General features: G+C 42.0%; 2 protein-coding genes across 7 annotated transcripts in view; both read right to left on the reverse strand.

Moving 5' to 3' along the window:
* Window positions 1-1,017: 1,017 nt before the first annotated feature.
* Tmem81 (transmembrane protein 81) lies at window positions 1,018-1,848 on the reverse strand. The gene has a single exon (XM_021242468.2). It carries the CDS (start codon window positions 1,846-1,848, stop codon window positions 1,018-1,020), a length of 831 nt encoding a protein of 276 aa, XP_021098127.1.
* A 1,526-nt stretch (window positions 1,849-3,374) lies between these two features.
* Rbbp5 (RB binding protein 5, histone lysine methyltransferase complex subunit) overlaps window positions 3,375-17,059 on the reverse strand; it is a 35,076-nt gene continuing 21,391 nt past the window's right edge. Inside the window, exons 6-14 of one of the 6 annotated variants that reach the window (XM_021242467.2) lie at window positions 16,788-16,897; window positions 15,373-15,492; window positions 15,133-15,286; window positions 14,963-15,034; window positions 14,049-14,166; window positions 12,760-12,829; window positions 12,141-12,370; window positions 10,925-11,002; window positions 3,375-5,383 (exon numbers count right to left, since the gene is read on the reverse strand). In XM_021242467.2, coding sequence (XP_021098126.1) covers window positions 5,358-5,383; window positions 10,925-11,002; window positions 12,141-12,370; window positions 12,760-12,829; window positions 14,049-14,166; window positions 14,963-15,034; window positions 15,133-15,286; window positions 15,373-15,492; window positions 16,788-16,897 — 978 coding nt within the window. In that variant the 3' untranslated portion in view covers window positions 3,375-5,357. Of the gene's footprint in view, window positions 5,981-10,810; window positions 11,003-12,140; window positions 12,371-12,759; window positions 12,830-14,048; window positions 14,167-14,962; window positions 15,035-15,132; window positions 15,287-15,372; window positions 15,493-16,787; window positions 16,898-17,059 lie in introns of all 6 variants that reach the window. The other 5 variants (XM_004862122.3, XM_004862123.3, XM_021242461.2 and 2 more) reach the window with 5 other exon arrangements.

The raw sequence follows: 17,059 nt of genomic DNA on the forward strand, positions 1-17,059 counted from the left end.
CCTTTGACCACAGTGTAAACTGAATTAGCATCTTCAGGGTTGCGGCTCAGGAATCTGTTCCCCAACAAGTCATCCAAGTTATAGGCTGGACACAAGAACCACTGGTCTTTGGTTTCTGCTGTTCCTCCTGAGCCAGGGAAAGGTGAGGGGAAGAAATGCTGTCGCTCTCAGCAGAATTAGCTCAGCTGGCGGCCAAGAGTTGATCCCCCCTGGCTCCATCAGCCAATTATCTCAGTCACAGTCTGAATGGCCGCCAAGGGTCGTAGGACTGGATTTCCAGTGGAGGAATGAAGGGGCCAGTCCTCCTTGGGGGTCTTGGCTGCTGTAAGAAACCAAACTTTGGGGCACTGAAAGGGCAAACATGAAAGGAGCAGGGAGCAAGGCAGTGGACTGTTTCGTGATTAGGCGAAGGATCTTGTGTTTTGCCAGGAAACTCAACTTGGGAGGGCAGACAATTCATGAACATTCAGTGACTGGCTATGACATACTGACAGGTGACATTATAACAGCCTCTGTGCCACATATGGGCACACGTGCTGCACAAAGCAGACAATCTGCCCAATGTCTAGTCTAAGAAACCCAAGGAAAACAAAAGCCAGACTGGTTACGGGACAACATAAACAAATATGAGAAATTTTAAGATAAAGAGCACGAAAGGAAAAGGTTAGGTTTCCATACAGCTATTGTGAATTATTTTTATTGAAGAGGGAAAAATAAGTTTTCACTAGAAAACCTATTATTATATCCTTCTACATGAATACACTGCTCAGAAGAGGAAAACGGACTGGGAGGCACACAAGTTAATGGGGTAGATGACTGCAAGCTTGGAAAACAGCTATATTCCCAGGAGCCAGGGTGACACCTGAGCACCCAGCAGCAGGGAGATCAGGGAGAGATCCATCTGGGACACAGAAGCTGGAGACTCTTGCCAGGGCCACCATGAGGGTCCACCTCCCCATTCCTCCTGGAGTCGTTTGGCCAATCCACTATCAGGCAGCCAACACACTCCCTATAAAGCTAGCCTGGCGTCTTGGGCAGCCAGTCCCTCAGGAGCAAGGCTTGTAAGCTCTTGAGGCTGTCACCAGTGTAGGTCTCCCTCAGCACCTTGCAAAGGACGATGCTCACCAGCACACCACCGATCACTCCACCTGCAATTCCTACCCCCAAGGCTGATGCCACCTTCTTTTGCCACTTGGGGCGGGGAGGCTTGGAATAGTTGTCCAGATTAACTTCCAAGCCCTCATCTGCTAACTTCTGCTCCTCAGTAAGGGACTGATGGAAACTCAGGTTCACCAGCTTTGGAGGAAGTACCCTCAGCCCAAAGTAGAGCCTTTTGACCAGCCTCAAGTTTCTGAGCAGCTGCACGTCACAGCGGTATGTCCCAGAGTCATACTCCTGGGCCGGTCTGAACCTCACCAAGTGGGAGCTGGCTCGGAAGGGTCGGAAAACTTCATCATTTGTTGAGATGATACCTCGAGCCAGTCTCCAGGTAAAGTGGAATGCTTCCTTCCCGATCTCCAGAATGTCTGAACTGAGACAGCTGAGTTCAAACTCTTCTCCGACGAGAACAGTGAAATGCAGCATTCCACAGATCCAATTGGTCAGGCACTCCAAGCGCTGGGACTTACACTTCCTCCTCACCCCATCGGGCCCCACCTCGCAGACAGTCTCCTCCTTAAAGCCAAGGCCACAGGTGACAGTACAGGTTGTGGCATTGACAATAACTTTCCCCACAGCTTCTTGCAGCTTCTTTGGGATGGCCAGTGTTTTAGGTGAAGTCACCGTCAGGGGCAGGTAGGCAGCCAACACCAGGCTCCCGAGGATGAAACTCTCGGCCAAAGTCTTCATGCCTGGTGGCCACTGACCACCTTGGCCAGCACCCTCCAGGTATTCCAGGTGAATCCTCCAGCGTCACAGCTCTCCTCCTCCAACATCAAGAGATGCGGGCATCGTTAATAAAACAAGGCTACCAGTACACTAAAGTCCAGTCATTATTCACAGATAAGCCCTCAAGGCGGAAAAACAAATAGCAAAGAGAATCAATTGTTGCTCTACTATCTACATTTTCATAGCCTCTTAATAAATTTCAATCTACCTCTCGAGAAGACAAAGATGAAAAGACTTCCGAAGTGGAAGTGAATTTCCAAATTAGCCCAAAAGCTTGGTGAAATTATACTCTTCTTCACCCTTTCCCCTTCCCTCCAAATTCTGGGGTCTAAATGAAGGGTTTCAAACTCCCAAGTCAAATCTGACCAAATAAGAAAACCAACACTATAGTCTAAAAAAAACCCCAGAGTGTTACTTGAATTAAGTTCAAGAACATACCTTATTTATTTACTGGTAATGTTCCTAAGCCTTCTATAAAAATAATTCTACACTGGAAGGCAAATAACTTCCTGAATTTCTATTTCCTCCTTTGTAAATGAAGATCTCCTTGCATTTTTTCAGGACAGTCACCTTGAGCATCAAATGATACAGTGCACATGAAAACACTCTGTAAAGTGTCAAACACTGCATGTACGGCATTTTTTAAAAAATGAAAATTCTCAAAGACAAGGGCCAAGGCACCCTTCAGATCAGCAAGAGAGGCTACATCACAGCCAGCTCCTCTCCCTGCTGCTGATGCTCCTCTTTCCCAGGGGGACCGAAGACATCTGCTGGGTGGGAGGAAATGTAACACGGCCTGACCCTCGGCCTGCACCCACTACCCTGCAGAACAGAGCAGCCTGTCTGCTTAGGTGGATGAGGTTGCTAGGAAACAGCTATGATGTCAAAGATGGGTTCTCAGCTACATGACAAAAGATTAGTAAGCAGGGCCAGGGATTTAGCTCAGTGGTGCCGGCGCCTGCCTCGCAAGTGCAAGGTCCCAAGTTCGATCCCCGGTACCAAAAGAAAAAAAAAAAAAAGATTAGTAAGCACTCATTTTTGGCATCAGTTAAAATCAAGCCAATAAACTTTATGAAACACCTTCTTTAGGTGACAACGAGTATTCAATGGGCTTTAAAGCTAACTTAATCTAGAAAAAAAAAAAAAGATTAGTTTTTACTGTTTTTAGACTAAGAAAGATCTTCCTGACAGGCATTTTTATAACCTCTGGAATGCTCAGCACTGTGGTCTCTTTAATTATGCAAATTTATACTGAAGAATCTGAAGAGACAGCATTCCTAGATGATCTTTTGATTAACAGCAACTTTTGATTCAAATCATTTACTCAAAATCCTGTCCAGAGGCAGAAATCTAGACATCCTGACCACCCCTCCCCCTTCCAGCTCTGCATTCCCACAAAGATCTAATGTCAATCCAGTATGCTGTATTTTCCGTGGCTGTCGAGTTCCAGAAGTGATCAGTGTTTATAAACAAACATCTACACCTGCTCTTTTAATAAACATCCGATTTTATTTACAAAGCATTAAAGCTTCAGCAAGAAATACCCAAGGCTAAGTTTCATCTTGTACAAAACTACAGAACATTCAAAAAAGCAAAATGGCAGCTTGGGAAATGAGAAAGGTGAAAAAGAGAATATACATATATTACACAAATTAAGAAATGAAGTGGATAGAAGGTTTTAGGAGCAGAAAAAACATTCCCAGAGCATAAATAATTACTAGGAGCTGCTGCCAGAGACAATCTGACAGGGCTTACACTGATTTTCTCAGCAGCCAGTTGAGGAGCTGCATATAGCATAAATACCCAAATGCACAGTGGAAAAAACCAGCTACTTTTATGCCAGTCAGTCAGAAACCCTGTGCATCACAGCTGCACAGGACTGCAGTGTGCAGTACCGAGAACTAGAATGGAAATAATCCCTGCAAAACAGAAACACACTTAGGGAGCCATCTACCAATCTCAGCCACTGGTCTAACTCACATGAAATTCACAAAATGACTGCTTAAGGAAGCAGCAATGGCAACTAAAAATGGATAAAGTTATGCAACTGACTCTGGGAGAGCTCTTTCTCCGACTTCTGAGTGTGTGTGTTCTGAAAGATGGGCTGGGACAGAGAGGCTCTTATTGCTGTGTTCTACTTTGATTTGTAGCCCACCATCTAAAAAGCAATCAACATGTTTGGCTGCCTAAAGGAGCATCCACCAATCGAGAGATTTCACCATAAGCACAGTATGGAAACTCTCCTTTGAAAATACTGAGAAAATGATGATCCAAGATAAGCACTTCTGAGCAGCTAAAAACTACTCAGAGAGGCTACTAAGCTCTTTTCACAGCTGGTTTCCTGACTCTGGATTTTCAGAAAATTTCAAACACCTCATGTACACATCCATCCAATCTACTACTTTTTTTAAAGAACAGCGAAACCAAAAAAAAAAAAGATAAAAGCTAAGCAACCTTTCACAGAAAGGAAGTGACTGAAAATACAGTAAGAGAAAGGAACGTGGACACAGGAAAGAAAGCTATAATGACTGACAGGGACAGGTTTCCACAGGCAATGATAAAAATTTTACCTTGATCTTTGAACTATGCTGTTCCTGCTTTGACTGTGGGGGTACTTTAGTCCTTGTACAGGTTCCCCCAGCCCAATAAAAAAGAAACTTATTGAGAAACATCTTGGTTTGTTTCCGACTCTAGAAGTCAGCATAGGTAAAGTAATAAAAACTGCTGATGATTCTTTGCTGGAGTTGGATAAAACTAGTCATCTTCAAAAACCATGATTAACGAGACTGAATCAATACTGGAAGAAAATATGCAATGCAAGGAAAAACTCTGAATCTCTTACAGTCCAGCTTGTTGAGCAAAGTGTAGTATGACAAAGAGGAAACCTTCTTTCCTTCTTTTTCTGCAAATTTAAAATCTTTCAAGCCCTTTTTTCTGCCCACTGTTGAATATAATATGGAAACACAGGAGCTATCTGGGAGAGGGTAAGTTTAAAAATCAAAGAAAGAGAATATGCAACAGAAGTTTTCCTAGGACACTGGCAGCAAAATCTGAGATAAGAACAAGTCATTTGAAGACATGCATCGAGGAGAGAAGGCAAACAGGAGATAGGAAATCACGTGTCAAAATGATGCTGGATGCAAGAGTTAGATGAGCAAAACACAGGTATCTTTTCTCCAGCAACACAACCAAGTGTTTAATTATAAATGAGTCAAATCTCCTATTTGATGTCTTTATAAATCCTCATTCCTGAGAGCCTATTTGGACTTATGCTTGAAAGGGAAAATCAGGGATATATTCTTTTCTTCCATAATTCACTTCTTCATTCAAACATAAAATTCACTTGTTCCACCTCCTGGGTGGGAGGCAGAGGCCTTTGTTTTAAATTAAAGTCAATCTCAAATGACTGACCACATTGTCCAGAAGCCACTCGATGGCATAGTGGGTGATAACAAAGAGCTTCAAGGCCTTCATAACAGTTCTGAGATTGCTCCTCCTGCTAAGAGATCAGACAAAAAAAGATTTATTTTAGTATCACCTTTGGACCAGTTACTTCTAAGAACAGAAATACAGATGGATCTGGATGATACATTACAAACATACATGGCCAAAAATTTCCTTCTTTTAAGGAAAAGATCTAACCAACTCTAATCCCAAATCCCCACCTCAATACTTTTCTCAGATCTGCCCCAAACGGGGGGAGGGGTTGCAGAATGGTGACAGTTCTACACATTTGCTAAGCCACTAACCACTCTCTAAGGTGTTAACAAATGATGCTTAACAATCTAAAAAGAACAACAAATGGAAGGAAATTCTAGGGTGCTAAACCTTTCATCTATTAGACTCATCCTAAATGATTAACTGAACAAGAAACTCCTTCTGAGTACTACTGTCCCTTAAGTGACATCCTTACCACTCTAGAATCTCGAAGGTGAAATGTTAATGAAGGTCACGCCCACCTTTCTATATACCAACAAATGATCCATAAATAAAACCCTGAATAGTAGAATCAAATGACCACTTCCCTGGTTATTCCATAGAAGCTGTTCAACCTCTGAGGGACATCCTTAAGTGAGCTGCTGTGGAATATTAACTAGGAAGTGTAAAAAGAGAACAAGGTGAAGACAATCCTGCTAGATGTCACTTGGAATGGGGAATAACATGCTGCTTGGACATAAAATGGTGAAAAATAATGGCTCAATTATGAAAGAAAACTATCTACTTATAAAACTGATTTGAACCTGATTTTCAAAGTTTCACTACAAATAAAAACAGGCAGTAAAAATATATTTACATTTCCTGAGAAACATCTGAAATTTGGGCAAGATACAAACTCTGCCAAACATGACACTGGTAAGTATCAAATTTGAACTCTTTATAGTTCAGTAAGGTAAAAAAAAATAATAATAATTTGACACCTGTTTTTCAGATTACATCCAACATCAAACATAATAATAAATTTCTTGAGTTGATTTTTTAAAAAGAAACTTCAGGTAAAAGAACACACTCTAATCTTTACCTCTTTAAGGCTGGTCTCACTGATTGTTCCCATAGGTATCCTGACCAATTTAGTTTTAACAGTTAAAAAATGAACACAACATTGCAATTTTGAGCCTTAATCATGACAGGAAAAAGTAGTTTAGTTATCTGTTTTTAGAGACTGGCTCTATCACATAGTCCAAACTCACCATCCTCCTGCCTCAGTCTCCTGAGTGCTGGGACTACAGGTGGGTGTCACCACACCCAGCTCAGGAGAAAGCGGTGTGACCATAAACCAACAGCCTCAATAACCAGCACTCAAGGTGACTAATGAGTATCTTATTATCTGAGCAGCTCACTCTCATTCTTGTGAATGGACACACATGTACGTACAGAGACACACAAACACACACTGTGTACTGAGGCATTACCCAACACACTACCACCACAGCAAGCACTGCTATGAGTGAGTAATATTCACAGGAACACCAACACAGAAGGCCTGCAACTGCCCCAAGGAAACACGTTATTTAGCTGCAACATAAAGGAAATTTCCAGTAGCACAGGAGGAAATTCACTTTACGATGGTGCCTCCCAACAGCAGCTCATCCAGGTTGGCCCTTAGGCCCTAAGGAAACACTGGATCATGACTTCCACACTGACCTTGGTCAGCCAGTACAGTCACACTGGTAGGAAAGAACACTCAACTGTCTCATTTCAGCAGGAACTCATAGTCTTCAAGAGCTGCTGAAGGAAGGGAGGGAGGGAGGGAGGGAGGATGGATGGATGGATTTAAAATAACCATGGGTCCAGCAGATGCCCTCCCTGTAGGTGGTTCAAAGCCCCAGGGCAGTGGGCCAGCACCAGGTAGTGGTGCAGAAGCACAAGGCAGGCAAATCTGCACAGTGCCTCTTTGTTGCCAGAAGTGTCACCTCTGCTCACTTCAGCCTCTGGCACTCCCAGGCCCAGGATCACACCGACCCCTTCATGCTCACCAATGAGGCCTCCAGATTAAGTATATGACAAGCCACACCTTTGGGGCTGAGGAGCTGTTTGATAGCAAAGACCTTCCCTTAGCTCCAGATTCCAGATTACTTATATGGTGGTCTATTTGTCTTCTAATTTTCTCTTGGAATGTATAATTTCTAGTCACAACACAAAAGAGACTAGGCAGCTTTGTTAAGGCTAACTACAGCTTATGAAATGGGTTTTGCTGTAACTGGCCAGTTGCAGACATTAACACACAGTTGTCATTCACCGAGCTTCAGTAATAACACAGCCTACACCTATAATCCTGCCTTCAAACAATTAGACCTCAATGCCAAAGCTGTCCAGTTTAAAGGGAGGTTCACAAAACCTTGAATCTACAATGTAATCCTCAGACTGAATTAATTACTGAAGGTGCTTTAGCCCTAGGCATTCTGAATCAGGTTTCATTTTGTAATATTTGGTGGAAAAACTACAATAACTACATCCTGCCTTTGACTGAAAATCTCCAAGGCGCTGAAGAACAAGAGATCCACATGCCAGAAGGTCTCTCGGTGGCCTTGGAGGGCCGTGTGCTAACCAGCAGCAGGTGCTGGTCAGCCTTTGCCTCCTGGGGGCCCTCCAACACAGCCACAGCGCTGGACGGAGCCCTCCTCGCCTGGGGAATTCCACACAAAAGGTATGCTTGCTTGTCCCAAACCAAGGATTTGGCCAGTGTCACCACTCTCCCCCAAACGTGCATCTTCACGAAGTTCCAAACCACACTGGCTGGTCAGTAAAGCCACATGCAGCCCTTCTGAGGGCCTAGGAACCAGGCCTCAGGCCCCTGCTGAGGATGTTTTTGTTTTAAACGATCCCATTCCTCGGTGCTCTGAGATGCAATATGGCCATCTCTGTTCTGGAGAGTTCTATTCAGGAAAAGGTCAGGAGAAGGAAGGAAAAAAATAAGAAAAAGGAAGGACAGACAGATTGGTTATACAGGAAGTACAGCCATGAGGAGCGGGGCAATGCCTGCAGTGCCCCATGCAGCTGCTCTGCCTCTGTGTTACCAATGTCACATCACTCTGGCCAGTCACGGGAAAGGCTCCTCTCGTCCTTGTACCCACATGGCTGTTCAAATGGTTGTTTCCACACAAGGCTGACCCACTTCAGCCCTAACAAAAATACTCAGAAAGCAGGAGTCCAGTATGAAGCACCCTGCTATTCCAAGACACGAGCTCTGCGCTTTGTTGAGGTCAGGACATCATTTAACCTTGTCAACAAAGTGAGTGTGGAGAATCTCCTAACAGGGGACCGACAGTGGTGTCTACTCTTATTAGAAGGGGCTTTTAAAATGCTAACTTGTAGCACAAACAAATATGCATCCCACATACCGTTCAAACTTTTACTGCAAGCCTTCCTCTGTCACTAAGATATAATAATACCCACATACGTACTCATAGTAGAGAATTTTAGAGAATACAAAGGCCCATTCCTTTGGGGCTGAGTAAGCTTTCCAACATTTTTATTTTGACTCTCATCTGGGTTATTGTTAATGACCATCTCAATTATAATTTAAAGCTGAAGTCATTGTATCATTGAGGAAAATATGAGTTTAAAAATTTAAAATTTTTATCACACAGTTTTTATTGCAAAGCACAAGATTAATTATAGACAAGTTGGTTTTTGGGGGGTTTTTTGGTACCAGGGAATGAACTCGGGTCCTTGCACTTGCAAGGCAGGCAGCAGAACCACTGAGCTAAGTCCCCAGCCCTTATTATAGACAGGTTGTAAAGATGCTGAGAGACTGTATGTCCTAAAGCGTTTTAATTAATTAAATACATTTGGCCACATTTTAAATCACCCTAAAAGCATCTGAGCTCTTTGGGCCAGGAAAATCTATATGAATTTTAAATTGTGTTTCTTCTGTATGTCATCAGCCTGCATACAAAGCGCGTCACGGCAGGATCACCTCTATTTAAGTCCAGTCAATTATCGATCTGCAGCCTTTGTCGGGAAGACCCATGTAACTGCCCTGGACTGTTTCACAACACAGACACAGCCTTCGGAGGACTGAATGTGAGGGTGGTGACTGATTATCAGAATTTATGGCAGCATAAATAATTGGGAAAAAATATGGAGCTCAGTGTATGATGCTGGGGCATGAAAAACTGCAGTCTAAATGTAGCCAACTTATGGTAGAATATTCAAAAGAAGGACAAGCTGAGTCTGTTTCGAGCTTCTCTGTAAAAGAAAATTCTTATTCGTAGGTAATGACTGATGACAAGGTAAAAATTAAACAAGGGATTCTGTTTTACGTTCTACTGTTTATAATATTTGGATGAACACATTTAGATTAAAATTTTAAAGCAGGAGAGAAAAAACTTGAATATAGCCGCTGACATTTCATGAATCCTGCCTGCAGTCTCCTCAGCAGCAAAATATTGAGGATATTTTATTAATTAAAGCAGCATTTATATATGAAACAAAAAATTTCCAAATCCCAACAATGTTTCAATAGAAATGGAAGTATGTTTCAAACAAAAGACCATTTCGCCTAGGTTCACAAGTACTGGATCGGAAACTGAATTGCGTCTCTATCTCCCAATAAAAATTCTTCCATGATATAAAAGTGAGAAAATCCATGTGCTTGCTTTGGCAGCACCTAACTAAAAGTGAGAAAATCCAAATATTAAGTTTTTAAAAATCAAGTTGTTAAGAAGCTATATAGGGCCAGGGATTTAGCTCAGTGGTTCCTCCGCCTGCCTCACAAGTGCAAGGTCCTGAGTTCAATCCCTGGTACCAAAAAAGAAAAAAAAGAAGCTACATAGAATAGTTTCTGGTTTTTTTGGTAATTACTTCCAGATACTGGGAGGAAAAACCCCAAAGTCTCATTTTCTTCCTTAACATGTTGGTACTACTAACAATTTCATTGTTTCTATACTACCAGGAGAGAGAAAACTATCTCATGGGACTTGAACAATATGGAAAGAGAGAAAAGATCCTACAGTTCAATAGTCAGGGGCTATATAAAATAAGCCAATGTTTCTGCCTATGGCACGTAAATTTGAAGCAAAAGCCACCATCAACAACAACAAAACCTGCACCAACAAAAAACCTAGAGCAAATACAGATGAAGAAATGAATTAAACCAGGGATTCTGACATTTTTAGGTCATGGATTTCTCAATAGGAATCTGATGAAAGCTACAGGCATCTTCCTCAGAAAAATATTCACATATTTTGCAAATGATATCAGGGCAGTGTAGGCCCCCTGGAATCTATTTATGGACCCAAGGTTAAGAGTCACTGAATTGAGCCAAGTGTGGTTTAGCCTGCCCTTAGCAGCTTAAAATGCAAAGATGATCTGCTGCTGGGGAAAAGGAGGGAAGGAAAAAAATGCTGCAGCTAAAGGAGGTCAGGGCTGTACAAAGCAAGGCCACAAAGCAAGCCAGACAGTGCTCCCAATGTGTCCTTACCTGTCAAGGGCTGGCTGAGCTCCGCCTGCACTTTACCCTTCGTTGGTCCTTCCAGAGGTAAACCTCTATCCCCTTTGTAGAGTTTCGGTTTAAATGGAGAATCTTTCTCTTTACCTTTTGATCCTTTAGGCCGGCCTGCTTGCTTCTTCTTGGATTTGCCATCCCCCTTCACACCCAGTAGTGGATGGACTTCTGCAGAAGAACAGAGAGACATCGGGGGGAGGGGGGGCTCACATACCACCAGTCCCAGCACCCCACCAGAGCTCTGAGCAAAGAACACTGCTTTTGTGTCCCAGGTCCACTGATACAAGCAGAGAAATCTGCCTGTGTATTATTTTTAAAACAACAAGAGAGGCCGTTCAACAATCGCTGATTGACAAAAAGGCACAAACAGCCTCTGTGGTCCATACCAAGCCACAACAATTCTAAACTGAGGGCTGGGGATTTAGATCAGTGGTTCCTCCGCCTGCCTCGCAAGTGCAAGGTCCCAAGTTTGATCCCTGGTACCAAAAAAACCCACAAAACACTCTAAACTGAAAAAGTAGCAAAAGATACTGTATCAAACCAAGATAGAAAAGGTGTGCGTGTGTGCACCCAGGCATATGCATGCAAACACACACACACACACACACACACACACACACACACGCGCGCACAGAGGCACAAGGGAGCAGAAACAGAATAGGCTTTGGAACTCAGGGAAAAGAATCCTGACTCTACCACTTTCTGTGAGATTTTGGGCAATTATGTAACTTCTAAACACATAACCTGGACCTAAAGTTTCTCCTCTGTAAAGCAGGGATAATAAAACAACTCGCAGGGCTTATGCAGAAGTCAGTAATGGTAAATTAACCACTCAACAGTGTTTGGGCCAGAGCAGACAGGCAATCAATATCATCAGGGAAATGTGCAGCTGCACCATTAACAGGTCTGAAGTTAGCTAAAAGAAAAAAAAGATTCCTGGTAATAAACACATCCCTATCTATCGCAACACATAAAAGCCTTCTGAGTCAGACTGTAAAAGCAGACAGGAAGAAGGAAACGACTGTCCAGATCTGATTAGTACTTTACCACCTAATAAAATCCCCTATGGGAAAAAAATGAGCTATGTGTCAGAACACAAAGTGTGTTATCTAGGTAAGTTACTGAAGAGCAGAATTTCCCCAGTTTAAAAGAGAAGTGAACACAGATGCAATTATCACAAAGCTGTCAAGCACTATTAGAAAGATTCATGGGGAAATTCCTTTGGAGTAAAAATCACTCAAATAGGAAATTATCGTGCTGGACAAATTGTGCCTGCCAGTCAGCAGGGAGAAGATGTAGCTCTTACCATCATTTGGTACTCCTTGGAGCTCTATATTGGTTGTTTTGGGTTTCTTCTTGGGTGGCTGGGACCCATCTGCCGAGGACTGCCTCTTCTTCTCTGAACTAGCGCCTTCGTCCATCAAGGAGGTTTGGACCGCATCTGGTGGGGGGCCATAAGGATTTTCTTCTGGGTCTTCTACCTCAGGGGCAATGGGTAAATACAACAGAGCCTTTGAATCTTCCAGCTCTTCATCACTATTTGGAAGAGGATCAGACAAGGGATTGGAAAAAAGAGGAGACAGTTGCTTAAACCATGAGCCCTTCCTCCAGCACCTCTATTAAGCATACATACCAGGCATAGACCTAGAACTTTAAGAAAGCCAAGATGAATAAAAGGAAATCAGAAATCAATAATCATAAACCAAATAAACAAATTATTTCCATTTCTTAAATTCTGTATCGAGGAGAAGGGAAGGGAAAGTAGGACTAGAGAAGAAAGACTAAATTGTTTCTTTTATACACCAAAGGTGCTCGCTTTTTCAGCTAATAAGCAGATGGGACTGAAGGGACAGTCAGGGCACTGAGTAGCACACACCAGAGACAGAGGAGATCCATCCCAGCCTCCAGCCCTCCAGGCTGCTCACCTGCTACAGAAGGCAGCAATGGGGTCCACACTGGTGACATCCACTTCCTCATCTTCAGCAGCATCCGCCCCTGTAGGACAGAAACAGAACAGGTTTGAGACCAAGTGAAAACTGCCTTTTTAAATGTACCTTAAGGGTTTTCACAAACTGAAATTCAAGAAATATGAAGGAAGAAAACAGTTCATTTAACAAATAAGAGCTGACTTTCAATGATATTCTAGGGGAAGAGTGATGATCACAGAAGCTGAAAATGGCTTTTCAATCAGTAAAAGTTCCACAGTCTAACTGGGTAAACAGACACAAATGGATAATTTCAGTTTAATCCAATAAATGCCACAATCAAGGTATGTGCAATCCTTGTGGGAGACAGGAAGGAGGAATAATTTATGTGAAAGTCTGGGAAGGCTCAGAACATGACCCCAGAATACCAAAACAATCCAGAACATTTTGCATCCCCAGAGATGTTCCTGAAATATGCGAGGCATGTACGTTATCTAGTGCTCAAAAGTAAGGAACAGCACTTTCAAGTTGGAGAGAATTAACCTTAATCCTGATTCCCTGATCCCTGGCACCATGAAATGGCCCAGTAATGGAAGATCTGTGGCGTTAATTACAGTGCCAACTGGGCATACTAAAGCATTCACACACACGAATCCCTACTGCATGTAAAGCTCCATGTTAGACACCATGAAGATAACAAATCAAATCTTCATTTTTAAGGAGGTCTTATCTATAAGTTCAGAAGACAAAAATAACAATGACCATAGACATAATCATAACAGAAAATAATGTTTGGGTGCCTATTATGGCCTAGAAAAAAGTGCTTTACATGAATTATTTTGTGTAATCCACCAACCCCAAAAGACAGGTGCTATTATTACCTCTGTCCAATGCAGAGTTACACATTAAGTATTTTGCCCAAAACTGACTCTGGAGCCTGTGCTCTTGGCCTTTCTCTTACTGACAAGGGGGTGACAGGACACAGGACATAGTGCACTCCATCCATCTAGGTGCTTTGCTAGGTGTTACCTATAAATACCCATTTAGTTATCTGCAATTGATCAGCAAATACAAGTGAAGTGCCAAGAGAGCTGCTCGAGCCCTGGCAGTGCCTATATAAGCCCTCAATTAATGTTTTATAAATTGAGACTCCCCAAGCAAATTATGTATACTTACAGACAAACGGGGCATCTTGGACTCTGAAATACATTTACAACACAAATTTAAAATATTAAGTAAAGCAATCATTTTTCCTTTCAGAAATACCATCTGCAATTAAGAAATATTACCTGTCTGCTCGGGCTCACTCTTATCTTCATCTTCAATATCAAACTCTGATTCCCTTTCCTCATATTCTACATTTTCATCCAACTCTTTGAAATCTGGTGCGAATGCACTCCAATTTTCCTATACCACAAACAAAATACACTACTTAACTACACAACAAAGCAATAATCTAAATTTAGACACTAATGATGTAAGTGAAAGAGTTGAGAACTCTGAGATTAAATGTGGAGGTAAAAATTAGTTACCTATAGGTTTTACCATCTTAAGGTATCTCCTATCTAAACAATGCAAGTTATAACTGTAGCCCTCTAATAAATAACTGTTTGCTTTAATCTTTTAAGATGTAATTCTTTAAAAAAAAAGGAATTCTAAGATAAAATGTTAAATTTTCTTTTTTTTGTCAATCAACTGTATTTCCAAACAGAAATCCCTATATAAACAGAGCCAATCTACATTAAATTGTGTGACTGTGTTAGCCTGATTACAAATATAGTTTAAAAGTGTTGAAACTAAAATCAAACATAAAAGTCTGGGGATTTAGCTCAGTGGTTCTGCTGCTTGGGCGTAAGGTCTGGAGTTCGATCCCCGGTATCAAAAAAAAAAAAAAAATTCCAACATAAAACAGAAACTGAGCTAAAAAGAAGAAAAGCAAAAGAAAAATATAGCTCAAGTAATAGAAAAATGTAACAGAAACTACCTTAGACTTTCTCCATGAAAACAGAGCTAGTAAACCACTTAGGCCCAAGATCTTCCCATCAAAATAAAGTAACACTAGACATGCTGAACCTATTTATTTGGGCTACAAGATTCACATGCAAAAGAAAGTAATTAAGGTAGTTTTTAGCTTACTAAGCTTAAGGTCCTTTGACAAAAAGGAATATTTGGTTTCAAAGCAAGTCAAGGAGAAAATACTTACTACTTGGTTTTGTGCCCAGATGGATACTACTCCACTGGAGATGGATGCTATGATGGGCCGGACAGGATGCCACTAAGTTTGAAGGAAGGAAAGGAAACTCGGGTAAGTCACAACACATTCGAGATGGTCTGGACTGTGCGAGTAATGGTAGCGATGCCTGCTCGACTCACTGCTACATCCAGGAGGAGCTCTCCTCTCGTTCCATGGAGAATCTTCACCAGGTTGCCAATGCTCTTCTCCCAGATGTACAGTGCGTGCTGCCGGGCGGAGCCTGCCACGATGTACTCCCCATCCCCAGAGAAGCAACATTTCTTCCACGGGGTCCTAAAGGACAAAAGAGTCCCCAAGGAGAATGGAACCTGAGCCCGGTGAGGAGCCATCCCACGGCCCTGCTGGGCTGCGAGACACACCTATTCACCAGGTCCTGCAGTTTCTGCATGGGTTCAGGCTCTCCATCTCTGCCACAGGTTAAGATTTCTCTGCCATCATAAACTCGGATTATTCGATCTGCTGTGTTAATTAAAAAGCAACTACAGAAAGAAGAAAAATAGCAACAGAGGTCAGGAATCCGTTCCTGTCAACATTTTCATTACTATAGTTCCCTAGAACAGTAATCCAAACAACTAATTAACCGGGGAGAACCCGAGTAAAGACCTAAGACTAGAGTGCTTGTATATCTTGGCACCTTCCAAAATCCAGTCAAGTGAGAATATATACATACACTCTATCCTGCCTGTGTATCTGTAAGCCCAAACTGATCAAACCATCAGTATTTAACTGAGACCCGAGACCTCTAAACTGAAGCACCTTGCTAAATGTACAGGGTTATGTGAAATGTACAAAAATACTTCATTTCACAGGCCAGCTTTATAAACAATATATCCTTCATGAGTTAATAAATATGCCATTTTTAAACGTCTGATTTTTTATTGTAATGACAGCAGAACCCTTAGAAAGACCCTAGTGACCCTTTCTTAATTCAAGAGCATTCTGAGGGGCCGAGAGTGTGTCTCAGGGAAAGAGCTTGCCAAGCATGCGTGAGGCCATCCCCAGCACCCCCACCCCACCCCACATGCGCATACACATGCATACACGCACGAGGACACACACACACTCAAGGACATTTGAACATGAATATCTTCTAGGTACATATGGGCATTCCTACACAGAACATGACTGGTATTTCTGATGGACAACCTTTTCCTTCCTGTTTCTGTTGATATATCTACTTCTAACTAAATAACCAAATTTATCAAAATAACATCTGAAATTAAAAGGAGAAACAGGTTTTATGCCAATGCACATTTAATCACTGTGTCAATTTTATGACACAGTTCTGCTTATAAAAATATTTAGGCCCTGGGGATGTAACTCAGGGGTAGAGTACTTGTCTAGCATGCATGAGACCCTGGCTGGAATCTCCAGCACCACTATGAAGAAAAGTTACTTAGTCTTTACTCAGTGCTTACTATGTACCAAGCATTTTGGTTCTAAGCACTGACCACTCGAATATCTTTTCAGTAAAGAGGAAAACCTTCAAAGAAGGAAAATGTGACTACTGGTTCAACGAGGGAAATTCTGTAAACCCAAGAACCAGATACGAAGAGTTTCTAACAACTTCAATAAATTTTTAAAATATAATATATACAGGCCCGGGGATTTAGCGCAGTGGTTTCGCCACCTGCCTCGCAAGCGGAAGGACCCAAGTTCAATCCCCGGTACCAAAAAAAAAAGAAAGTAAAAAATATACTATATACAAAAACTGTAAATTTCAATTCAGTTTTACATTCTTCTTTGTCCCTAAAAAAGACAAGTTCTCACTCACCTTCCCTTCCGGGCAAACTCAATTGACTTAATGGCTGTGGTATTGCTTGTCCCAGTTGTTACTCTGAAGGAAGCAACAAGATCCTGAGAATCTGTTTTTAGGACCAAAATCTAAAGTTTACAGAAAAAAAAAAAGTAAATATTTTGATATATAACAGGAATTAGATCTGGATTCTCTATCTAAAATCAAGTAGATGGGGCCAGGGATTTAGCTCAGTGGTTTCGCTACCTGCTACGCAAGAGCAAGGACCTGAGTTTGATCCCCGGTACCCA

The sequence above is a fragment of the Heterocephalus glaber genome, unplaced genomic scaffold, assembly GCF_053883595.1.
Source record: "Heterocephalus glaber isolate CG9 unplaced genomic scaffold, H.glaber_assembly_v1.0 deba00001600, whole genome shotgun sequence".
Classification (NCBI taxonomy): domain Eukaryota; kingdom Metazoa; phylum Chordata; class Mammalia; order Rodentia; family Bathyergidae; genus Heterocephalus; species Heterocephalus glaber.

What these genes read in the sequence shown, in the direction of transcription:
- Tmem81 (XM_021242468.2), bottom strand. Translation starts at nt 1,848, where the DNA reads ATGAAGACTTTGGCCGAGAGTTTCATCCTCGGGAGCCTGGTGTTGGCT.